The sequence below is a fragment of the Anolis carolinensis genome, unplaced genomic scaffold (genome assembly GCF_035594765.1).
Source record: "Anolis carolinensis isolate JA03-04 unplaced genomic scaffold, rAnoCar3.1.pri scaffold_19, whole genome shotgun sequence".
NCBI classification, from domain to species: Eukaryota; Metazoa; Chordata; class Lepidosauria; order Squamata; family Dactyloidae; genus Anolis; species Anolis carolinensis.
In genome coordinates, this window is record NW_026943829.1 from 2,866,971 (window position 1) to 2,893,036 (window position 26,066).

The following is a 26,066-nucleotide window of genomic DNA, read 5'->3' on the forward strand; positions in this document are numbered from 1 at the left end:
TATGCCTTTTAATTTTATTTTTGTGTTTTTTGTATTTGATACTCTGTATGCTGGTTTTATATCTGTGAGCCGCCCCGAGTCCCTCTGGGGAGATGGTGGCGGGGTATAAAAATAAAATTATTATTATTATTATTATTATTATTATTATTGACACAACGACGTTGTATGACACAGCAAACAAGATAGATATGCTGGGTTTCGTTTCACAAAATCACAAGTCGAACACTTCCCAAGTGTCTAGGACTGTGTGATGTATTTTCGGATGATGCGTGCAGATCCCAGCAGGGTGGCTTTTTGCAGTTGGCAGATCGTAATTTTGTCAATGTCTATTGTTTCCAAATGCCGGCTGAGATCTTTTGGCACGGCACCCAGTGTGCCCATCACCACCGGGACCACCTGCACTGGTTTCTGCCAGAGTCTTTGAAGTTCAATCTTGAGGTCCTGATAGCGGCTGAGTTTTTCCTGTTGTTTTTCGTCAATGCGACTGTCACCTGGGATGGCAACATCAATGATCCAAACCTTGTTCTTTTCCACAACTGTGATGTCTGGTGTGTTGTGTTCCAGAACTTTGTCAGTCTGGATTCGGAAGTCCCACAGTATCTTTGCGTGCTCATTTTCCAATACTTTTGCAGGTTTGTGATCCCACCAGTTCTTTGCTGCTGGCAGGTGGTACTTGAGGCATAAGTTCCAATGAATCATGATGACTGAGGGCTGTGCTGGCGGTAGTGTAACTACCGGCAGGTCCAACCAAGCCAGAGAGGCCTCAGCTGAGGAGCACAACCAAGAGCACCTAACCCATTAGCATTATGGAGAATCAAACCCAAACGAAGTCTATACTGGCTCGGTCGTCACCCAGGATAAAAAGGACCGCGGTGGATGCTGCTGATTCTGGACATCCATCGACAAGTGGGCTACGGAATCATCAAAACCCAAATGAACAGTCACAGAAGCGGCAGAAATACACAATGCCAGAAAACCGCACAATTATTATTATTATTATTATTATTATTATTATTTTACTCTATTATTATTATTATTACATTTATTATTTCACTCTGATCTTATTATAATTATTATTATTACTATTATTGCATTTATTATTTTACTCTATTATTACATGTATTATTTTCCTGTATTTATTATTATTATTACTATTATTTCAGGTATTATTTTACTCTATTATTATTAAAAGGATACATAAGCACATTTACACTGAAGAAGATGAGAATAATGATTTGATCAGAGTTGGACAGTCTTATCTTAAATTTGAACTTTATGTAAATATTCAAAAACATTTAACCTACTGATGCCTCAATTAATGTAATTTTATTGGTATCTATTTTTATTTCTGAAATTTACCACCCTCGGCTTATACTGGAGTCAATGTTTTCCCAGTTTTTTTGTGGTAAAAACTGGTTAATAATAATAATAATAATAGTAATAATAATAATAATAATAATAATACATTTATTTGTATCTCGCCACCATCTCCCCCAGAGGGGACTCGGGGCGGCTCACAGAAATATCAAATACAAAACAATAACAATATTCAATACATCAATAAACAATAACATGCACCCATTGTAATATTTGCACATTAACCAAAAAGAATAAAAACACACTTATTAAAAACATAGAATTTAAAAACAGTGAGGTTGCAATAGTAGATTAGCAAAGTGCACATCATAGGTTGTAAACTCAAAACATAGATCTATATATATAAAAGAGTGATGGCATCACGGCGATCCACAAAACAACAAAACTTTTTTGTGGCTTATATTCGGGTCGGCTTATACTCGAGTATATATGGTAGTTTTTAAAAGGAGCAGGACGACTGTGAAATGCTTGCAGTCAAACCCCAATTAAGGAAGACTTACTTTGCGGTAGAGCAAGGCGAGCACCGCATTTGTCCGAGCAAAGCTCCACTCTCTCTGGAGAGGAATGGCATCGGAAACTGATGGAAAGAAAAAGAAAACTCAATTCACACAATGTAAGGCCAGGGCTGCTAATCAATTTTTTAAATTGTGTCAGAAGCGACTTGAGAACATATTGCAAGTCGCTTCTGGTGTGAGAGATTTGGCCATGTACAAAGACGTTGTCCAAGCGATGTCAGAATGTGTTACCATCCTGTGCTGGGAGTCTTCACGCATGTTCCCACAAGCTAGAGCTGACAGATGGGAGCTCATCCCATCTCACGGATTCGAACCGGCAACCTTCAGGTCAGCAACCCAACCTTTAGGTCAGCAGTCCATCTGGCACAAGGGTTTAACCCACTGCACCACCACGGCTCCTTTATCTGCAACTGATAAATAAAAATAACCAACAGTTCCAATAGAATTGGAATAAGGCAGTCAATGATTTCTAAAGGCGTCTGTAACTTCAAGGCCTTTTATGCACAGGACATTCAATGAAGGCGACGTCAAGAGGACATGGACTCTCTCGCTGGCTGCTTAACAGCTAGCATCCTATTTATTTATTTATGAAACTTATACCTCACCTTTATTTATTTATTTAGTTATTTATTTACATCATTTTTACCCTGCCTTTCTCCCAGGGGGGACTCAAGGCGGCTTACAATAAATAGGCAAAAATTCAATGCCTAAAAACAGTGTACAAAACAACAATTCATATAAAACAGATACCATTACAAAATAAAATCACATTATATAAAATTTTAAGCATATCCAAGATTAAAATCCATTCACATCCAGAATTCTCAACGTAAGTCTTGGTACAGGTCATGTAAAGTCCATGTTCTCATTCATTAAAAGCTTGTGTGCGCAACCATGTCTTTAAGGCTTTCCTGAAGCCTAGGAGAGTTGGTGTCCTGTTGTTGTTGTTGTTGTTGTTGTTGTTTCCATATCAAAATTGGAACTCAAAGAGGTTCACAATTGAACAAAGACTAATACAATTCAAAACATACAAAAAGGTAAAGGTAAATGTTTCCCATGACATTGAGTCCAGTCGTGTCCGACTCTGGGGGTTGGTGCTCATCTCCATTTCTAAGCCGAAGAGCCGGCATTGTCCATAGACACCTCCAAGGTCATGTGGCCGGCATGACTGCATGGAACGCCCTTACCTTCCCGCCAGACCTATTGATCTACTCACATTGGCATGTTTTCGAACTGCTAGGTTGGCAGAAGCTGGGGCTAACAGTGGGCGCTCATTCCACTCCCGGGATTTGAACCTGGCACTTTTCGGTCTGCAAGTTCAGCAGCTCAGCGCTTTAACACACTGTGCCACCAGAGGCCCCAAATATATATATATATATACAAAACTGGGTCATAAAAACAGAATATAGAAATGTTAGTTAAAAAAAAAAACCCAAAAGGTAGTTTGACTTCTCCAGGGATTAACATACTCTCTGTCCTCCATACAAGAATGGCTCTCGACTTATATAAAAATCAACTGATACATGAGTATATATGGCAACCTGTTTACAGTATTAGAACAATTCACCCCACAGTACAAAAATAAAATGCAATTTATTTTTTAAAAAGCCCTACCTTTGAGCTGAGGGTTGTAGGTCAGAACTTGGGTCAAAGTTTGGCTGAAGAAGTCTTGCAGGGCCTCAGGCAGGACCAGGCCTTGGTAGGCACTCACAGTAAACACATGGAGCCTATATATATACAAAATAAAATGTACAAAAATAAAATGCAATTTATCTATCTATCTATCTATCTATCTATCTATCTATCTATATACACACACACACAGTAGAGTCTCACTTATCCAAGCTAAATGGGCTGGCAGAAGCTTGGATAAGTGAATATCTTGGATAATAAGGAGGGATTAAGGAAATAATAATAATAATAATAATAATAAAACTTTATTTATACCCCGCCACCATCTGCCCGTGGGGACTCGGGGCGGGTCACAATGTTACAAAAGTAACAGCGCAAATACATTAACAATATACACAGTTTAAAACACAAGAAGATGATAAAACAGAAGTTAAAACAAAGGTTTATACAACAGTAATAATATCAAACAACCACCAATGCCATTCAGTGGGGGGAAAGCCTATTAAACATCAAATTAGGTTATGATTTTACTAATTAAGCACCCAAACATCACGTTATACAACGAATTTGACAGAAAAAGTATTTCAATACGCAGTAATGTTATGTTGTAATTACCGTATTTACGAATTTAGCACCAAAATATCATAATATATTGCAAACATTGACTACAAAAATGGCTTGGATAATCCAGAGGCTTGGATAAGCGAGGTTTGGATAAGTGAGACTCTACTGTATGTATGTATGTATGTATATATATGTGTGTGTGTGTGTGTGTGTGTGTATATATATATATATATGCAATATATATACAATATATATATATATATATGTATAATAAATTGCATTTTATTTTTGTACATTTTATTTTGTGTGTGTGTGTGTGTGTGTGTATGTGTGTGTGTGTGTGTGTGTATGTGTGTATATATATATATATATATATATATATATATATATATATATAAAAAATTAGAGAAAGAAAATCTCTTAGTGCTCAAGAAGAAAGGCTCTCCCCAAACACGGTTTGGTTTAATGCAAACCAAATTTGGTTTCAACGGATAACACTCTTCCCACATTAAAGAGACATCTTTTCAAAACCGGCCTTTCAAAACCATCCCATTGTTCGTTGATTAAAATAAATAATGGCTTTAACGTTTAATCCTTGAGTATTTCTTTTGTTAAGGGATATTGGGATAAACTGATTCCTGTTTACTTTATGCCCAATCTCTGAAATTGCTGAAGGGTCAACAATGGAAGGCTTGGCATAAAGTATCGATACAAGCAACTGGTGGGCAGAAATCACATTTATGGAGAAATTAGCGTTTCGGAGGAGACAATGGACTCCAGGATGTTAATAGTGATTGGTTTCCCTTTATTGCAAATGTCAAACACAACAGAAAACTTTATTTGGAACCATTATGGTATCGTCTGTCAGCTCTAGCTTGTGGGGACATGAGAAGCCTCCCAGCAGGATGATATATACACCCCACTTGCCTAGTTTCCAACAGACCTCACAACCTCTGACATAGATCATAGCAACCCCTATGACATAGATCATAGCAAAATAAAACGGTAAAATGGTAAAACAAACATCCCCACTATTAGATAGAAAGGGGGCCGGTCAAGTCAAAAAATGCAAAAGTATACAAAATGCAAAAAATACAAAACCTTTTAATAAGGTATCTGGGCAAAGTGTTGAGGAGTTATCTAGAAGAGTTGGGGTAGGGAGTCAAGTTGTTTCCAATACCGGGGCAAAACAAAATGCAGAAAAGCGGTATTTCTATAGGAGGGGTCTGTCGTGGGGTTAATTATTCCAATGCACACTGGAAAAGCCATGTTTTTAACTGTTTACTAAATACATATAAGCAAAGACCACCAGCACTGAAGCGATGATTCTCTGCCTTCAACTTCGTGGGACCGGATGCCAAGTTGTCCAAAGGTCCGATCACCGTCTCGCAAAGCAGTTACTCTACTCTCAGTTCAAGAATGGAAAATGGAATTTCAGAGGACAGATGGGCTTAGAGCTAACCATAAAAATGTGGCAGGAACATGGCGAGAGAACTAGGAAGCCCTGACTCTCGATCATTGGAACTGGAGGTCAGCTGTTACCAACAGTGCTGTGGATTTTGCAGAGGCACGAATGAAGGGGAAAAGAGAGATACGTCCCAAGCAAACCCTTGTCGGGACCACCTTCTATCTGGAAATGTATGTCCTCAATGCAAAAGATAGAGCCCCCGGTGACACAATGGGCTAAATCCTTGTGCCGGCAGGACTGCTGACCCACAGGTTGCCGGGAGAGCAGGTGACTTCCCTCTGTCAACTCCAGCTCCCCATGCAGGGACATGAGATAAGCCAACCACAAGGATCGTAAAACATCAAAACATTCACCTCTGGGCAACATCCTTGCAGACAACGAATTCTCTCACATCAGAAGCAACTTGCAGTTTCTCAAGTTGCTCCTGACACACACAAAAACTGCAAAAGACTATGCGGATCCAGAATAGGCCTTTACAGCTATTTGAAGACCCACTACCAAGTCTTGGAAGACAATCATACTCGGCCACAGGTGATAGATGATGATGATGATATAACATACAATAATAATTATTCTTATTATTTTATTTTTATTTTTATACCCAGCCCCATCTCCCCAAAGGGACTTGGGGCGGCTTACATGGGGCCAAGCCCAGGATAAACAAACAATGTAAAAACACAACAATAAAACAAATCAATCAACAATAGAATAGATCATAAAAACTAATAAGATCACATACCCTGTTTCCCTGAAAGTAAGACATCCCCAAAAAATAAGACCTAGTAGAGGTTTTGCTAAATTGCTAAATATAAGGCCTCCCCTGAAAGTAAGACCTAGCAAAGTTTTTGTTTGGAAGCATGCCCGGCGCCCGTCAAACAAAACACCGTAGCATGCAGGGTTGGTAAATGTACATAATAATAATAATAATAATAATGTATCACACAGTCCTAGACACTTGGGAAGTGTTCGACTTGTGATTTTGCAATACGAAATCCAGCATATCTATCTTGTTTGCTGTGTCATAATAAAATAATAATAATAATAATAATAATAATAATAATAATAATAATAATAAATACATCACACAGTCCTAGACACTTGGGAAGTGTTTGACTTGTGATTTTGTGATACGAAATCCAGCATATCTATCTTGTTTGCTGCGTCATACAATAAAATAAAATAATAATAATAATTATTATTTTATTTTTATACCCCGCCTCCATCTCCCCAGAGGGACTTGGGGCGGCTTACATACCAGTTGTATATGTAAATAATGGTAGTAACAAGAAATTCTTGACAGGGGTCACAGTTTGTCTGGTTTAGTTATGTTGGTTTGTGATGACAACTTCTGTACAGTATAGAATAAATGTTCATTTTTTTTTGTTCAACAATGGATATGAATTCTTCTTCATAGAAAAATAAGACATCCCCTGAAAATAAGACCTAGCGCATCTTTGGGAGTAAAAAATAATATAAGACACTGTCTTATTTTCGGGGAAACACGGTAAAATAGTCATACTTTAGTAAAATCCAGGATTGGCTCCTAAAAGGAACTGGGCCAAAAAAAAAATACTCACAAGACCACACTAGTATAAAGCAGGTTAAAACTCACAAGTCAAAATTCAATGGGTAATTGTGGCAGAGGACATAGCAAATTCCTGAGATGTCTCTTTGGGTCCGCCAATGCAAACCTGTATGGTTAGGACCATAAATGAGGCAATTTAATGTCAGAACTCATGATCTATCTTAGGCTCTTACCTTAAACCATTCTGCGTAAGGCATGAAAACGGCAGGACCCTCCAGGCCAGCCTGGCGCGCGATCAGGAACGCCGTCATCATGCTTTCCAAGTCATAGTCCTCAAAGCCTTTCTTCAGCAGATGGCTCAGGAAGTCTGGGAAAAAGACTTCCCCATAACACACACGTCTCCCACCTTTTTCCCAAAGTGAAAACAAAACAGTATGTGGGCTCAAAATGCCAAAGTCCGATCCAACCACGGACTCGGTATCTACCTTTAATCAGTGGTGCGGCTCCCGACTGGCAGACCAGCAGCGTGGAAACGCAGGAGAGGACGTGATGCCAGTTGACTTCGCTCGTCTCCAGGACGTGCTGCAAATGGCGGACCAACTCCTCCGGCTTGAAGGGCACAAACAACTACAAGGGGAGACAAAGCCAGAAACGCCTTTCACCATCCAAGCAAGGAAGATGGAAAACCATCTCAAGAGTCAGCAGATAGTTTGCTCCTGAGTGAGCAGTGTTATGTTTGGTTGGAGGCCAAAGTGGTTGAGGGGTGTCGCACCTCAGAATAGTTCACCTTGCTATTGACAGTCTTTTGTAGTTTTATTGAGCAAAAGCAGTATACTGTATATACTCGAGTATAAGCCTAGTTTTTCAGCCCTTTTTTTAAGACTGAAAAAGACCCCTCGGCTTATACTCAGGTGAGAGTCCTGGATGGCTTATATTTGGGTCAGCTTATACTCAAGAATATATGGTATATTTATTATTTTTCTCTATTATTATTGGTATTATTACATTTATTATTTTTCTCTATTATTGTTGCTACTACAGTAGAGTCTCATCCAACATAAACGGGCCAGCAGAATGTTGGATAAGTGAATAAGTTGGATAATAAGGAGAGATTAAGAAAAAGCATATTAAACATCAAAATAGTTTATGATTTTACTAATTAAGCACCAAAACATCATGTTATACAACAAATTTGACAGAAAAAGTAGTTCATTACACATTAATGCTATGTAGTAATTACTGTATTTACGAATTTAGCACCAAAATATCATGATATATTGAAAACATTGACTACAAAAATGTGTTGGATAATCCAGAACGTTGGATAAGTGAGTGTTGGATAAGTGAGATTCTACTGTATTGCATTTATTTTTCCTTTGCTTTTCCATTTTCTCTTTTTTGTTGTTGTTTTGTTTTGGGTTTTGTTGTTTTTTCACTCAGTGCACTTTGCCCAATCCATTGTATGATTTTATTAACCATCATCATCATCATCATCATCATCATCATCATCATTTAATTACTTATTAATCGCCCTCCATCCAAGATGCTCTAGGCGATTTACAAGATAAAATTGTAAAGGATAAAAATACATACATACAAATATTGATAAAATTAACATAGATTAAAAGCTCTAGTAAAGAGCTAGGTCTTGAGTGCTAGGGTATTGCTGTGTTTTATCATGTGTTTTATAATGACTGTGATTTTATTTTATGCCTTTTAATTTTATTTTTGTGTTTTTTGTATTTGATACTCTGTATGCTGGTTTTATATCTGTGAGCCGCCCCGAGTCCCTCTGGGGAGATGGTGGCGGGGTATAAAAATAAAATTATTATTATTATTATTATTATTATTATTATTATTATTATTATTATTATTTTACTCTATTATTATTATTATTACATTTATTATTTCACTCTGATCTTATTATAATTATTATTATTACTATTATTGCATTTATTATTTTACTCTATTATTACATGTATTATTTTCCTGTATTTATTATTATTATTACTATTATTTCAGGTATTATTTTACTCTATTATTATTAAAAGGATACATAAGCACATTTACACTGAAGAAGATGAGAATAATGATTTGATCAGAGTTGGACAGTCTTATCTTAAATTTGAACTTTATGTAAATATTCAAAAACATTTAACCTACTGATGCCTCAATTAATGTAATTTTATTGGTATCTATTTTTATTTCTGAAATTTACCACCCTCGGCTTATACTGGAGTCAATGTTTTCCCAGTTTTTTTGTGGTAAAAACTGGTTAATAATAATAATAATAATAGTAATAATAATAATAATAATACATTTATTTGTATCTCGCCACCATCTCCCCCAGAGGGGACTCGGGGCGGCTCACAGAAATATCAAATACAAAACAATAACAATATTCAATACATCAATAAACAATAACATGCACCCATTGTAATATTTGCACATTAACCAAAAAGAATAAAAACACACTTATTAAAAACATAGAATTTAAAAACAGTGAGGTTGCAATAGTAGATTAGCAAAGTGCACATCATAGGTTGTAAACTCAAAACATAGATCTATATATATAAAAGAGTGATGGCATCACGGCGATCCACAAAACAACAAAACTTTTTTGTGGCTTATATTCGGGTCGGCTTATACTCGAGTATATATGGTAGTTTTTAAAAGGAGCAGGACGACTGTGAAATGCTTGCAGTCAAACCCCAATTAAGGAAGACTTACTTTGCGGTAGAGCAAGGCGAGCACCGCATTTGTCCGAGCAAAGCTCCACTCTCTCTGGAGAGGAATGGCATCGGAAACTGATGGAAAGAAAAAGAAAACTCAATTCACACAATGTAAGGCCAGGGCTGCTAATCAATTTTTTAAATTGTGTCAGAAGCGACTTGAGAACATATTGCAAGTCGCTTCTGGTGTGAGAGATTTGGCCATGTACAAAGACGTTGTCCAAGCGATGTCAGAATGTGTTACCATCCTGCTGGGAGTCTTCACGCATGTTCCCACAAGCTAGAGCTGACAGATGGGAGCTCATCCCATCTCACGGATTCGAACCGGCAACCTTCAGGTCAGCAACCCAACCTTTAGGTCAGCAGTCCATCTGGCACAAGGGTTTAACCCACTGCACCACCACGGCTCCTTTATCTGCAACTGATAAATAAAAATAACCAACAGTTCCAATAGAATTGGAATAAGGCAGTCAATGATTTCTAAAGGCGTCTGTAACTTCAAGGCCTTTTATGCACAGGACATTCAATGAAGGCGACGTCAAGAGGACATGGACTCTCTCGCTGGCTGCTTAACAGCTAGCATCCTATTTATTTATTTATGAAACTTATACCTCACCTTTATTTATTTATTTAGTTATTTATTTGCATCATTTTTACCCTGCCTTTCTCCCAGGGGGGACTCAAGGCGGTTTACAATAAATAGGCAAAAATTCAATGCCTAAAAACAGTGTACAAAACAACAATTCATATAAAACAGATACCATTACAAAATAAAATCACATTATATAAAATTTTAAGCATATCCAAGATTAAAATCCATTCACATCCAGAATTCTCAACGTAAGTCTTGGTACAGGTCATGTAAAGTCCATGTTCTCATTCATTAAAAGCTTGTGTGCGCAACCATGTCTTTAAGGCTTTCCTGAAGCCTAGGAGAGTTGGTGTCCTGTTGTTGTTGTTGTTGTTGTTGTTTCCATATCAAAATTGGAACTCAAAGAGGTTCACAATTGAACAAAGACTAATACAATTCAAAACATACAAAAAGGTAAAGGTAAATGTTTCCCATGACATTGAGTCCAGTCGTGTCCGACTCTGGGGGTTGGTGCTCATCTCCATTTCTAAGCCGAAGAGCCGGCATTGTCCATAGACACCTCCAAGGTCATGTGGCCGGCATGACTGCATGGAACGCCCTTACCTTCCCGCCAGACCTATTGATCTACTCACATTGGCATGTTTTCGAACTGCTAGGTTGGCAGAAGCTGGGGCTAACAGTGGGCGCTCATTCCACTCCCGGGATTTGAACCTGGCACTTTTCGGTCTGCAAGTTCAGCAGCTCAGCGCTTTAACACACTGTGCCACCAGAGGCCCCAAATATATATATATATATACAAAACTGGGTCATAAAAACAGAATATAGAAATGTTAGTTAAAAAAAAAAACCCAAAAGGTAGTTTGACTTCTCCAGGGATTAACATACTCTCTGTCCTCCATACAAGAATGGCTCTCGACTTATATAAAAATCAACTGATACATGAGTATATATGGCAACCTGTTTACAGTATTAGAACAATTCACCCCACAGTACAAAAATAAAATGCAATTTATTTTTTAAAAAGCCCTACCTTTGAGCTGAGGGTTGTAGGTCAGAACTTGGGTCAAAGTTTGGCTGAAGAAGTCTTGCAGGGCCTCAGGCAGGACCAGGCCTTGGTAGGCACTCACAGTAAACACATGGAGCCTATATATATACAAAATAAAATGTACAAAAATAAAATGCAATTTATCTATCTATCTATCTATCTATCTATCTATCTATCTATCTATCTATATACACACACACACAGTAGAGTCTCACTTATCCAAGCTAAATGGGCTGGCAGAAGCTTGGATAAGTGAATATCTTGGATAATAAGGAGGGATTAAGGAAATAATAATAATAATAATAATAATAATAATAATAATAATAATAATAATAATAAAACTTTATTTATACCCCGCCACCATCTGCCCGTGGGGACTCGGGGCGGGTCACAATGTTACAAAAGTAACAGCGCAAATACATTAACAATATACACAGTTTAAAACACAAGAAGATGATAAAACAGAAGTTAAAACAAAGGTTTATACAACAGTAATAATATCAAACAACCACCAATGCCATTCAGTGGGGGGAAAGCCTATTAAACATCAAATTAGGTTATGATTTTACTAATTAAGCACCCAAACATCACGTTATACAACGAATTTGACAGAAAAAGTATTTCAATACGCAGTAATGTTATGTTGTAATTACCGTATTTACGAATTTAGCACCAAAATATCATAATATATTGCAAACATTGACTACAAAAATGGCTTGGATAATCCAGAGGCTTGGATAAGCGAGGTTTGGATAAGTGAGACTCTACTGTATGTATGTATGTATGTATGTATATATATGTGTGTGTGTGTGTGTGTGTGTGTGTATATATATATATATGCAATATATATACAATATATATATATATATATATATATATATATATATATATATATATATATATATGTATAATAAATTGCATTTTTAAATTAGAGAAAGAAAATCTCTTAGTGCTCAAGAAGAAAGGCTCTCCCCAAACACGGTTTGGTTTAATGCAAACCAAATTTGGTTTCAACGGATAACACTCTTCCCACATTAAAGAGACATCTTTTCAAAACCGGCCTTTCAAAACCATCCCATTGTTCGTTGATTAAAATAAATAATGGCTTTAACGTTTAATCCTTGAGTATTTCTTTTGTTAAGGGATATTGGGATAAACTGATTCCTGTTTACTTTATGCCCAATCTCTGAAATTGCTGAAGGGTCAACAATGGAAGGCTTGGCATAAAGTATCGATACAAGCAACTGGTGGGCAGAAATCACATTTATGGAGAAATTAGCGTTTCGGAGGAGACAATGGACTCCAGGATGTTAATAGTGATTGGTTTCCCTTTATTGCAAATGTCAAACACAACAGAAAACTTTATTTGGAACCATTATGGTATCGTTTGGCACAATGCTTTGATACAGCTCATCATTTCATCCCATTGTGTTGTCAAAGCCTTTCATGGCCAAAATCACTGGGTTGCTGTGAGTTTTCCAGACTGTATGACCATATTGCAGAAGCATTCTCTCCTGACGTTTCGCCCACATCTATGGCAGGCATCCTCAGAGGTTTGTTGGTGTTATTCCAGATAGGAAACAATCATAGGAAACCTCCCAAATGAAATCCAACAGGCACCCTCCCTCCTATCTTTTTTTTAAAAAAGTGAAAACTTGGTTGTGGGATCAGGCTTTTGAGCGATAGAAGCAACATCAATTATAATTATAATGTTTTAAGACATAATGACAGACGCAGATCGGACTCAATGTGTCTTGAATGTATATTTTTATGAATGTTTTAATGTAATTAATTTAAATTGTAATGAATTGCAACTGGAATTTTTTATACATATGTTTTATATTTGTAAACCGCCCTGAGTCCTGCTTAAGGGGTGAGAAGGGCGGGGTAGAAATGTTGTAATAATAATAATAATAATAATAATAATAATAATAATAATAATAAGTCCTAAACGCTTGGAAAGTGTTTGACTTGTGAATTTGTGATACGAAATCCAGCATATCTATCTTGTTTGCTATGTCATACAACGTCGTTGTGTCAATAATAATAATAATAATAATAATAATAATAATAATAATAATAATAATAATTAGGGCCAGCTAACATCTCCCAGCAAAGGATTCCCCCAGGCAGGATGCAACCAGGCTTTGAAGCTGCAAGGCTATTCAGTGCTAATCAAGCTGGCCTGCTGCACCATTCATAGATGTGGGCAAAACATCAGGAGAGAATGCTTCTGGAGAACTCACAGCAACCCATTTCATCAACACATCTCTCCGGAAAAAGGAGATATGTGTTGTTGAAGGTTTTCATGTCCAGGATCACAGGTTTGTTGTGTGTTTTCCGGGCTGTATGGCCATGTTCCAGAAGCATTCTCTCCTGACGTTTCACCCACATCTATGGCAGGCATCCTCAGAGGTTGTGAGGTAGAGATGCTCACCAGCTTTTTGCAGCCTTCAGGGAAGAAGAGCCTTCCTGCTTCTCTTTGGCCACAGAATCAAGCAGCCCTAAAACACAAAACAAACAAACAATTATTGAAAATATATTGTCTGAGAAATGATTATGAAAGGCCAATAGATGAAAGTATTGCACTGTATGCAGCAAACACTTGCAATGCATGTATATTTGAATGAACGAAAATAAATAAACATTATATATTTAAAGGTTAAACAATCCAATGGGGAAATATGCATTCAGTCGCAAAATGATGCTCATCCTTTTAAAAATCTGACCTCATTATGAGAAGGAGGGAAAAGGAACCATTAAGGCAGAGGCAGGGAAGGCATTAACCCCGACCTTGAACCACTTTGGGATGTGCCATTTAAGCAACACGGAAAGCATGTCCTGATAGGGATGCTCCAGATGTCACTGGGGCACCATCTCCAAGGAAGGCTTCCACATGGCAGCGCATGAGAAAAACTACGGCTGGAAGTAGATTCTAAGAGTTTTCATAACTTTTGTATCAGGTATTTTAATATGTATGTTTTTATATATTTTACTGGAGCACCCAGTGGCGCAATGGGTTAAACCCTTGTGCCGGCAGGACTGCTAACCTGAAGGTTGCTCATTCGAGTCCAGAGAGGATGCAGATGAGCTCCCTCTGTCAGCTCCAGCTCCCCGTGTGGGGACATGAGAGAAGCCTCCCACAGGATGGTAAAAACACCAAAACATCTGGGCAATGTCCCCTGGGCAACGTCCTTGCAGACAGCCAATTCTCTCTCACCAGAAGCGACTTGCTGTTTCTCAAGTCGCTCCTGACACGAAATAATAATACAGTAGAGTCTCACTTATCCAACGTAAACGGGCCGACAGAACGTTGGATAAGTGAATATGTTGGATAATAAGGAGAGATTAAGAAAAAGCCTATTAAACATCAAATTAGGTTATGATTTTACAAATTAAGCACCAGAACATCATGTTATACAACACATTTGACAGAAAAAGTAGTTCAATACGCAGTAATGCTACATAGTAATTACTGTATTTACGAATTTAGCACCAAAATATCACGATATATTGAAAACATTGACTACAAAAATGCGTTGGATAATCCAGAATGTTGGATAAGCGAGTGTTGGATAAGTGAGACTCTACTGTATAATTACTATGTTTTAATATGCAATTTTATATATCTATTTGATTATGCTGTGTCTTGCCTGGAGCCGAAAGGACAGGTAAATAAATAATAATAACAACAACAACAATGATGATGATGATTATGATGATGATGTAATCCAGGATTGTTGTAATCCAGAGAAGCCCCCACAACGATGGTAAAAACATCAAACATCTAGGCGTCCTCTGGGCAACGTCCTTGCAGACGGCCAATTCTCTCTCACCAGAAGCGACTTGCTGTTTCTCAAGTCGCTCCTGACACGAAATAATAATAATATATATTACTATGTTTTAATATATAATTTTATAGATGTATTTGACAATGCTGTGTCCTGCCTGGAGCCGAAAGGAGAGACAGGTAAAATAGTAATAATAATAATAATAATAATAATAATAATAATAATAATAATAATGACACAGTACGAAATCCAGCATATCTATCTTGTTTGCTGTGTCATAAAATAATAATAATAATAATAATAATAATAATAATAATAATAATAATAATGTGTTGTTGTTGTTGTTGTAATCCAGAGTAACCCCCACAATGATGGTAAAAACATCAAACATCCAGGCATCCTCTGGGCAACGTCCTTGCAGACAGCCAATTCTCTCACACCAGAAGCAACTTGCAGTTTCTCAAGTCACTTCTGATACTAAAAATACTTTATTTTTCTATCCCGCCTCCATCTCCCTGCAGGGACTTGGGGCGGCTAACATGGGGACAAGCCCAAAGAACAAGCAGTACATATGTAAACAACATCCTCAAACAGGTAAAATAAACAGTGGAGATGGGGCCTCGGTGTCCCTCGCAGACTGCGTGACTTCACCTGGTTTGAAGGAACAGTTCTTGCTGCCGGTGCATTTCTTCCCCGCTCTTCAACCCTTTGAGCCTCTTCTGGAAAACCCGGAACAAGAGGAGCTCCTCTTTGCCGCCACCGGACACAGGCCAGGCTCTCCTGCGCTCCAGCTCCAGCTCCAGCAGCATCTCCTGAAAACAAGGCAATAGAGGATAGAGCTCCTATTTGAGATACCTGTAATTAATTTGAGATATCTGTAATTAAATTGTCATAGTTCAATGTATGTAATCTTGGGATCTGTAGTTTGGTGAGTGAAGGCTCAAGTCCCTCTGGGGAGAGAGGGCAGTCTAGAAATAAAGAATTATTATTGTTATTTTATTATGTCACAGCAAACAAGATATATATGCTGGATTTCATATCACAAAATCACAAGTCGAACACTTCCCAAGTGTCTAGGACTGTGTGATGTATTTTCGGATGATGCGCGCAGATCCCAGCAGGGTGGCCTTTTGCAGTTGGCAGATCGTGATTTTGTCAATGTCTATTGTTTCCAAATGCCGGCTGAGATCTTTTGGCACGGCACCCAGTGTGCCCATCACCACCGGGACCACCTGCACTGGTTTCTGCCAGAGTCTTTGAAGTTCAATCTTGAGGTCCTGATAGCGGCTGAGTTTTTCCTGTTGTTTTTCGTCAATGCGACTGTCACCTGGGATGGCGACATCCATGATCCAAACCGTTTTCTTTTCCACAACTGTGATGTCTGGTGTGTTGTGTTCCAGAACTTTGTCAGTCTGGATTCGTAAGTCCCACAGTATCTTTGCGTGCTCATTTTCCAAGACTTTTGCAGGTTTGTGATCCCACCAGTTCTTTTCTGCTGGGAGGTGGTACTTGAGGCATAAGTTCCAGTGAATCACTTGGGCCACATAGTTGTGCCTCTGTTTGTAGTCTGTCTGTGCGATTTTTTTACAGCAGCTGAGGATATGATCAATGGTTTCGTCGGTTTCCTTGCACAGTCTGCATTTTGGGTCATCAGCTGATTTTTCGATCTTGGCCTGAATGGCCTTTGTCCTGATGTCTTGCTCCTGGGCTGCAAGGATCAGGCCTTCTGTCTCCTTCTTCAGGGTCCCATTCGTGAGCCAGAGCCAGGTCTTCTCTTTATCAGCTTTTCCTTCAGTTTTGTCAAGGAACTTTCCATGCAATGTTTTCTTGTGCCATCTGTCAGCACTAGTTTGTAGTGCGGTTTTCTTGTACTGGTTTTTTGTCTGTTGTGTTTTGAGGAGTTTCTGATTTTTGACTTCAATCAAAGCAGGTTCTTCACTTTGCTTTACATATTCTGCCAGGGCATGTTCTTCTTCTTTGACTGCTTGTTTGACTTGTAAGAGTCCTCTGCCCCCTGATCTTCTAGGCAGATATAGCCGGTCAACATCACTGCGAGGGTGCAGGGAATGATGGATGGTCATGAGTTTTCTTGTTTTTCTGTCCAAATTGTCCAGTTCCGCCTGTGTCCAATTTATGATGCCAGCAGTATATCTTATGACAGGTATGGCCCAGGTGTTTATGGCTTTGATGGTGTTGCCTCCATTGAGCTTGCTTTTGAGAATTTTTCTGACCCTTTGTGTGTATTCTTTACTGACCAGAGTCGTCACATGTAATATTATTACATTATTATTATTATTATTATTATTATTATTATTATTATTGTCACCATACAAGCCCCAAGAGACGACTGTGTGCAGATCTGAGTCACCTGCAATCTGGCGTAGATATCGGGGTTCCCTCTCCTCTGGAATGTGGAACGTTTGGGATTATTTGGATGGTTACACTTTCCCAACTCAGACCTAGAATTTGAAACAAAGGCAGAAGTGTTAGATATATGGTGGCATCACACAGGGATGCATTGGGAACATCTCAGAAAATAGGATGCAGCTGCTCTAATGTCGATTGCATTCAACTACATGAATACATATAACCAAAAACATCAGTCTTTTAGTAAAAAGGCTTCTTGGGGTAGATACTTTGCTTTGCTTTGCTCCCAAAGATATTTGCAAAAGCAACTCAGACCTTGATGTGTGTATCACTGAGCCCCTCTGTCCGAAATCCAAGACGGCGTCAAGGAGAACGGCGCAGGCCTCTCTTAGGTCTCCCTCGCAGCCGCCAGCAGCGACAGACAGAGGAAGAAAGTGCTGGTACAGAGCCCAGTAATGGAAGTCCTGCCTGCAAACAGAGACAGAGAAAACCCCACTTTGATTACGGGCCCTTAAAGTCACACACTCTCGGCTTCAGACGGAGTCCAAGCCAAGCCCTCACCTCTCAACGGCAGAAAGAACGTCTTCGTCGGGACAGACTGCCAGTTCCATCAGAAGCCATTCTTGGAGAGTCAGCTGGGAGGAAAGAAGGAAGGCAGGGAGATTCAGAGACAGGGCCTTCTTGGTGGAGGCTCCCAGGCTCTGGAGTAAGAGATGTTGCACCTCAGCGCTGGATCACCTTGCTCTTAACACACACTCCACCACAGCAGGCTAGGTTTAAACAGTTTATTGATAAAAGATAGCAAAGTCCGAATAAAAAGCAGTAAAGAAAGCAAACATCCAAATGCAAAGGCAGTCAGTCAAAAAGGCTATAATCCAGAGGTAAAAGCAATTTGCAGAATATAGTCCCAAGTCTCTGATAAAGGAAATTAGTCCTGAAAACAAGGCAACATGAACTTCAGCGTAAAATCCAAAACACAGATTCCAGGCATGAACATAAACGAGAATCCTTAGACAAGGCAGGAGATGTGCTTTCAAAAATCAACATTGCTTTATCTGAAATCTTCCCCTGTCTCTCCCGTATTTACCCATGTTTACAAGCCAAAAAAGCATTTCTCTGCCCTTGAGTTCCCACGTGTTTGTTAGCGATTCTAAGGGAACGTCTGGGACGATGAACCTTTAACCTTAACCTTGTATCTCTATCTAAGGAAGACTCCTCTGAGTCACTGCCAGAAACACATGGAACTTGTTGATGTTCGAACTCCTGGGAAATGTCACCCTTATCATTAGTTTCTGCTTCCTGTGTCCCCAGACTTTATTGTTGTTGTTTATTCATTCAGTCACTTCTGACTCTTTGTGACCTCATGGACCAGCCCATGCTTTACTTTGGAAACTGTGAAAAATGACCAAACCAACCTCCAGCTACACTTGATTCAGCAAATATCATGACCTACAGTCAGAGCCTATCAACCAGCATCTAAACAACGAAAGCAAAACCACTCCAGAGAACATGGAATTAGACTTTTTGATGACAGGTTGAAAAGTGGACACTACTACCTGGACCAAGTCACACGCTCAGTATTTACCTGGAAGGCTTTTTCCCACAATAGTTCTTTGAAAAGGGGATGCTTCCATAAGCACAAGGCAGCTTTTGAGTAGCAGAAGCTGGGGCGGGATAATGTTTTCCATGGAAGGTCATCATCCATGCTGCCTTCCCAGCTTGTATTTCGGGCTTCCGAGCAAAGAAGGGGCACGACGTACTGAAGCTGCAAAAGAGCGGGCTGCTTAACACACAGATCTAAAAAGCGATGGCTAAAAATGCTCATCAAAGGAGGAAACATAGTTTTGGCATCAACTATATTCCATTCCAGCCCTGCATTTGCTGTAAGAATCCCTGCTGTCTTTAAAAAATAGTATCTTCCATCCCTTCTCTTTTATCCAACTCAGCTAAATAATAATAATAATAATAATAATAATAATAATAATAATAATAATAATAATAATAATAATAATAATTTCATCCAAAAATACATCACACAGTCCTAAATGCTTGGGAAGTGTTCGACTTGTGATTTTGTGATACGAAATCCAGCATATCTATCTTGTTTGCTGTGTCATACAATAAAATAATAATAGAGGAAATAAAAATAAAAATAGAGGAAAGAAGAAGAAGAAGAAGAAATAAAACAATAAGAATTATTATTATATATTATATTATTATTATTATATTATTATATATATTGGAGTCATGGTGGCTCAATGGGTTAAACCCTTGTGCCGGTTGAACTGCTGACCTGAAGGTTTGCGGTTCAAATCTGCAAGATGGTGTGAGCTCCTGTCTGTCAGCTCTAGCTTGTGGGGACATGAGAAGCCTCCCAGCAGGATGATATATACACCCCACTTGCCTAGTTTCCAACAGACCTCACAACCTCTGAGGATAGCCTGCCATAGACGTGGGTGAAATGTCAGGAGAAAATGCTTCTGGAATGTGGTTATACAGCCTGGAAAACTCACAGCAACCCAGTGATTTTAGCCATGGAAGCCTTCAACAACAAAAAGTTACCTTTTTCACAAAACCAGGATGAAGCACGGAGCATAAGGAGTCATGGGGAAGGGAGCCAAACTTGCAGAGAAAGTAAGAAAGTGCCACAACACAAAACCTGTGGGTAAAGAAGGGAAAAGGGTTATTTCTCTGAAGTTGTATCAGGCCCCTTGCAGATATTTCATTTAAGCCCAAGACAAGAGGTCTGCGTTTTAGAAATGACTGGGATATTATCCAGACAAAAAAGAAGTTTACTTCATGCAGAAGGTGGCAGACTGTCCTGCCTGGCAATCCAAAAAGTAATCCCAGAGTTCGGATACAGAAAGGCCTCTCGTGGAAGCACAGGAAGGGTCCAGCGAAGAGCAGAGGTCGATGGCTGGGATGGACGCTTTGGCTTCGTTCAAGTGGATCGCAAAGACAGCCAAGCCCATGATGTGAGCGTCCCTGAGAGAAGAGCCCTACAATGGTGGCGGGGTATAAATAAATATTATTATTATTATTATTATTATTATTATTATTATTATTATTAATTCCAGTGCTATGATCCTAAGGTTCTATGAGAGGTTGGTGGCGGGGTATAAATAAAATTATTATTATTATTTTATTATGACACAGCAAACAAGATAGATATGCTGGATTTCGTATCACAAAATCACAAGTTGAACACTTCCCAAGTGTCTAGGACTTTGTGATGTATTTTCGGATGATGCGAGCAGATCCCAGCAGGGTGGCCTTTTGCAGCTGGCAGATCGTAATTTTGTCAATGTTGTTATTATTATTATTATTATTATTATTATTATTATTATTATTATTATTGTTTATTCCATTGATATGATCCTAAGGTTCTATGAGAGGCTGGTGGAGGGGTATAAATAAAGTTATTATTATTATTGAATTCCAATACTATGATCTTAAGGTTCTATGAGAGGCTGGTGGTGGGGTATAAATAAAGTTATTATTATTATTATTTCCAATAATTTGATCCTAAGGTTCTATGAGAGGCTGGTGGCGGGGTATACATAAAGTTATTATTATTATTATTATTATTATTATTATTATTATTATTATTTATTCCAATACTATGATCCTAAAATTCTATACGAGGCTGGTGGCAGGGTATAAATGAAGTATTATTATTATTAGTAGTAGTAGTAGTAGCAGTATTGTTATTATTAATTCCAATGCTATGATCCTAAGGTTCTATGAGAGGCTGGTGGTGGAGTATAAATAAAGTTATTATTATTATTATTTATTCCAATACTATGATCCTAAGGTTCTATGAGAGACAAGTAGCAGGGTATAAATTTATTATTATTATTATTATTATTATTATTATTATTATTATTATTATTATTTATTCCAATGCTATCATTCTCATTGTTCAGCATGAGACAGCTTTCTATGTTGCTTTGTTCCTAAAAATCAGCACACAGGGATCTTAAAATCTCATCCATGCAGTGATGTTTTCCCTTGGCTGTCTAGTTTGGCAAAATGAACTCTTGCTCCTTGATTTCGGGGCCCGGCTGGCGATGGTTGTCAGCGTGGCGTTTATAGTCCTCCTTGGCTTGGTCTAGTTGCTGGAGCAAAAGTTGTTGCACCGCTGTGAGTTCCTGCAGCCAGTCCTCTGCTGCGGGAACTTCTGAGGTTTCAATGACAGAAGGAAAGAAACGTGGATGGAAGCCGTAGTTTGCAAAGAACGGGGTTTCTTTAGTTGAAGCCTGGACACCATTGTTATAGGCAAACTCCGACAGCGGTAACAGGGAAGCCCAATTGTCCTGCTGGTAGTTTACATAACAGCGAAGTAGGTACAGGGTATTTGTTACTTAACCTAATATACAAAGTCACTAATATAATATACTAGCTGTGCCCGGCCACGCGATGCTGTGGCTGAGTCTGGTGGTGTTGGTCAGTCTACATTAGGTTGTATTTATGCTGTGATCTCCACCCTTCTTTATACTCACATTAGTAGTAGTATTCGAAGTCTGTTACCTTCTTTAATTTTTGTGTTGATTGATAATTGCTTGAGATCCCTGTTGTCTTTGGTTTGTTGTTAATCGTGACGTCTGATTCTGCTGAGTGCGGTTTACATCTTATTGTGGTACAATAGTCTTTTTTTTTGTTTTGCCTGTGTAGGTGTTTATTATTGTTGTTGTTGTAGAAGTCATGAAGGCTGGATAAGTTAGATGCTACTGTATTGTTTCTTGCCAAGTTTCGTATTTCTGGGGCGTTTAGTTGTGTTGTTATAGTCACGATGTGTTGTTGTGAGTTTTCTGGGTCCGGATTGTGGTTTTGTGGTGTGATTGTGTTCTTACAACTGGGAGGCAAGGGTTTTGCGTTGTGTTGTCAAATTTTGTATTTCTGGGGCATTTAGTTGTGTTGTTATAGTCACGATGCGTTGTTGTGAGTTTTGTGGGTCCAAATTGTGGTTTTGTGGTTTGGTTGTATTGTTACAACCGGGAGGCAAGGCTTTTGCGTTGTGTTGTCAAGTTTTGTATTTCTGGGGCATTTAGTTGTGTGCCAAGTTTCGTATTTCTGGGGCGTTTAGTTGTGTTGTTATAGTCACGATGCATTGTTGTGAGTTTTATGGGTCCGGATTGTGGTTTTGTGGTGTGGTTGTGTTGTTACAACCAGGAGGCAAGGCTTTTGCATTGTCTTGCCAAGTTTTGTATTTATGGGGCGTTTAGTTATGTGCCAAGTTTTGTATTTCTTGGGCGTTTAGTTGTGGTGTTATAGTCACGATGCATTGTTGTGAGTTTTGTGGGTCCGGATTTTGTTTTGTGGTGTGATTGTGTTGTTACAACCGGGAGTAAAGGCTTTTGCGTTGTTTTGCCAAGTTTCGTATTTCTGGGGCATTTAGTTGTGTTGTTATAGTCACAATGCGTTGTTGTGAATTTTGTGGGTCTAGATTGTGGTTTTGTGGTGTGGTTGTGTTGTTACAACCGGGAGGAAAGGCTTTTGCGTTGTGTTGTCAAGTTTTGTATTTCTGGGGCGTTTAGTTGTGTTGTTATAGTCACGATGCTTTGTTGTGAGTTTTGTGTATCCGGATTGTGGTTTTGTGGTGTGGTTGTGTTGTTACAACCAGGAGGCAAGGCTTTTGCATTGTGTTGTCAAGTTTTGTATTTCTGGGGCATTTAGTTGTGTGCCAAGTTTCGTATTTCTGGGGCATTTAGTTGTGTTGTTATAGTCACGATGCATTGTTGTGAGTTTTATGGGTCCGGATTGTGGTTTTGTGGTGTGGTTGTGTTGTTCCAACCGGGAGGGAAGGCTTTTGCATTGTGTCGCCAAGTTTCGCATTTCTGGGGCGTTTAGTTGTGTTGTTATAGTCACGATGCGTTGTTGTGAGTTTTGTGGGTCCGGATTGTGGTTTTGTGGTGTGGTTGTGTTGTTCCAACCGGGAGGGAAGGCTTTTGCGTTGTGTCACCAAGTTTCGCATTTCTGGGGAGTTTAGTTGTGTTGTTATAGTCATGATGTGTTGTTGTGAGTTTTGTGGGTCCGGATTGTGGTTTTGTGGTGTGATTGTGTTGTTGTAACCGGGAGGCAAGGCTTTTGCATTGTGTTGCCAAGTTTCGTATTTCTGGGATGTTTAGTTTTGTTGTTATAGTCACTGCGCCCGCAACTTTATCCTTTTATATATATAGATAGGTACAGTAGAATCTCACTTATCCAACATAAACAGGCCGGCAGAACGTTGGATAAGTGAATATGTTGGATAAAAAGGAGAGATTAAGAAAAAGCCTATTAAACATCAAAATAGGTTATGATTTTACAAATTAAGCACTAAAACATCATGTTATACAACAAATTTGACAGAAAAAGTAGTTCATTACACATTAATGCTATGTAGTAATTACTGTATTTACGAATTTAGCACCAAAATATCACAAAGCATTGAAAACATTGACTACAAAAATGCGTTGGATAATCCAGAATGTTGGATAAGTGAGACTCTACTGTATGTATGTATTTCCCAAGACGGCCCCCACTTCCAGAAAGCACTGTGACTCCCGCCAACAACGGATCTGGACCAAACTTGGCACACAGACCCCCTGTGACCAATAGAACATACTGGAGTGGTTTGGGAGGGATTGATCCTGGATTATGGAAGTTATAGTTCACCAACATCCAGAGACCACTCAGAACCCAACCGATGATGAATCTGGGCCAAACTAGGCACACAGATCCAACATATCCATTGAAAAAATTAGAGCAAAATGTGATATACCAGGATGTCCCTCCTGCAAGAACAAAGTTTCTGCAGTTTAATAAACTTTTCCCATCTATAAAAGAGTGATAGCATCACGGCAACCCACAAAACAACAAAACTACAGGCGCCCCAACCTCGAAATTTGACAACACAACCCATCATCCACGCCGCTAGGTTGATACAACAAAAAGAAGAGAAAAATAAAGTCCTAATTAGAGAGAGGGGAGTAATTGCTTTTATCCAATTGCTGCCAGTTAGAAGGCTAAGCTCCTCCAACTTGGTCTCCTAGCAACCCAAAAAAATAATAATAAAAAAGACTAAAAAATTAATACAATAAAATACTATAATAACAGAAAATAACTAAAAAGAATACAAGAAAATAATAAAATATAATAAATAAAAATATAACTTACAATAAAATTAATAAAAATGCAAATAACGTCAAATGAAAATTACACAACAATTTTTAACCAATACCACCACCACTTTGCCACAGCAACGCGTGGCCGGGCACAGCTACTGTTTTTATAATAGACCCAATTAGGAAATGACATGTATAACCCGGGGACAAAATATGTGTTACATAAGTGTTGTTGTTCTTTGTTGATCCTTGGCAATACCAAGTCTCGATTAAGCAAACCTCTTAATATACGTGTTGCTATAAGCTCCACTCTCCATCCATCCATTCCCAAAGTGCTTTGAGGTCAAGCAATCCCTTTTTGGGGATCCTCCGCAATGTTTCTCACTCACTTTGCTGGTGGCCAGGCCCTTCCCGCTGCGCCTCCAGCGACAGCTGTAGAAACACAGCAAGCAGGTGGCACACAGGTTGCAGCACCCATCGTCCTTCGCCATGGTGGGTCGGAAGCGTTGGTGAGGAAGCCTGCAAGGAAAAAAGAAATCAGAACCACATGTGAAAACATCAAAGGCTTTCATGGCCAGAATGACTGGGTTGCTGTGAGTTTTCCGGGCTGTATGGCCATGTTCCAGAAGCATTCTCTCCTGACGTTTCGCCCACATCTATGGCAGGCATCCTCAGAGGTTGTGAGGCGTGTTGGAAACCAGGTAATTGGGTTTTATATATTTGTGGAATGTCCAGAGTGGGAGAAAGAATTCTTGTCTGCCTGAGGCAAGTGTGAAAGTTTATTTATTTATTTACAGTATTTATTTATTATTTTATTTATTTATTTCTCACATTTATATCCCGCCCTTCTCACCCGAAGGGACTCAGGGCAGCTTACAATAATGGCAACAATTCGATGCCCATACAAATCAATATAAAACAGTGCATAAAACAGTTAAAACTATTAAAATACATTATAAATTACAAAATATAAATTTCAAACATAAAATCAGATACGTTCTTCCTCATGCTTTGTCCGTATATTCCGCCCTTCTCACCCCGAAGGGGATTGAGGGCGGATCACATTATATACATATAGGGCAAACATTCAATGCCCATAAACACATAGAACGAAGACAGAGACAGACGCAGAGGCAATTTAACCTTCTCCTGAGGGGATATTCGATTCCAGCCACAGGGGGAGAAGCTGCTTCATCATCCACTGCGATGGCATTTCCTCATTCCAACGGCAGCTGGATGATTTTTATGGAGTCGTAAATTAGTTAAATTAGCCTCCCCACTTTATAAGTGGTACCTTAATTTCCTACTTGATAGATGCAACTATCTTTCGGGTTGCTAAGTCATCAACAAGC

The 26,066-nt window shown here is 38.8% G+C and overlaps 2 protein-coding genes across 3 annotated transcripts in view; both read right to left on the bottom strand.

Moving 5' to 3' along the window:
* Positions 1-3,618, bottom strand: part of LOC134294732 (Fanconi anemia group A protein-like) — a gene marked incomplete at its 5' end in the record, with an annotated part of 71,753 nt that extends 68,135 nt beyond the window's left edge. Inside the window, 2 exons of the mRNA XM_062966369.1 lie at positions 1,878-1,954; positions 3,507-3,618. Of these exons, the coding sequence (XP_062822439.1) occupies positions 1,878-1,954; positions 3,507-3,618 (189 nt within the window). The remainder of the gene's footprint in view (positions 1-1,877; positions 1,955-3,506) is intronic.
* Positions 3,619-11,466: 7,848 nt separating this feature from the next.
* On the bottom strand, positions 11,467-25,753 carry LOC134294729 (Fanconi anemia group A protein-like). Of its 2 annotated transcripts, XM_062966366.1 has the most exons (10): positions 25,104-25,753; positions 20,405-20,607; positions 20,171-20,267; positions 19,194-19,373; positions 18,170-18,243; positions 17,924-18,076; positions 17,610-17,700; positions 15,893-16,053; positions 13,888-13,954; positions 11,467-11,548 (listed from the first exon to the last, which is right to left on the bottom strand). In XM_062966366.1, the coding sequence occupies exons 1-9, from the start codon at positions 25,368-25,370 to the stop codon at positions 13,945-13,947; spliced, it is 1,236 nt and encodes a 411-aa protein (XP_062822436.1). In that variant the 5' UTR covers positions 25,371-25,753; the 3' UTR covers positions 11,467-11,548; positions 13,888-13,944. The 2 variants fall into 2 exon arrangements, with proteins under 2 accessions (XP_062822436.1, XP_062822435.1); XM_062966365.1 differs by lacking the exons at positions 11,467-11,548; positions 13,888-13,954 and adding an exon at positions 15,229-15,398.
* Between the last annotated feature and the right edge of the window lie 313 nt (positions 25,754-26,066).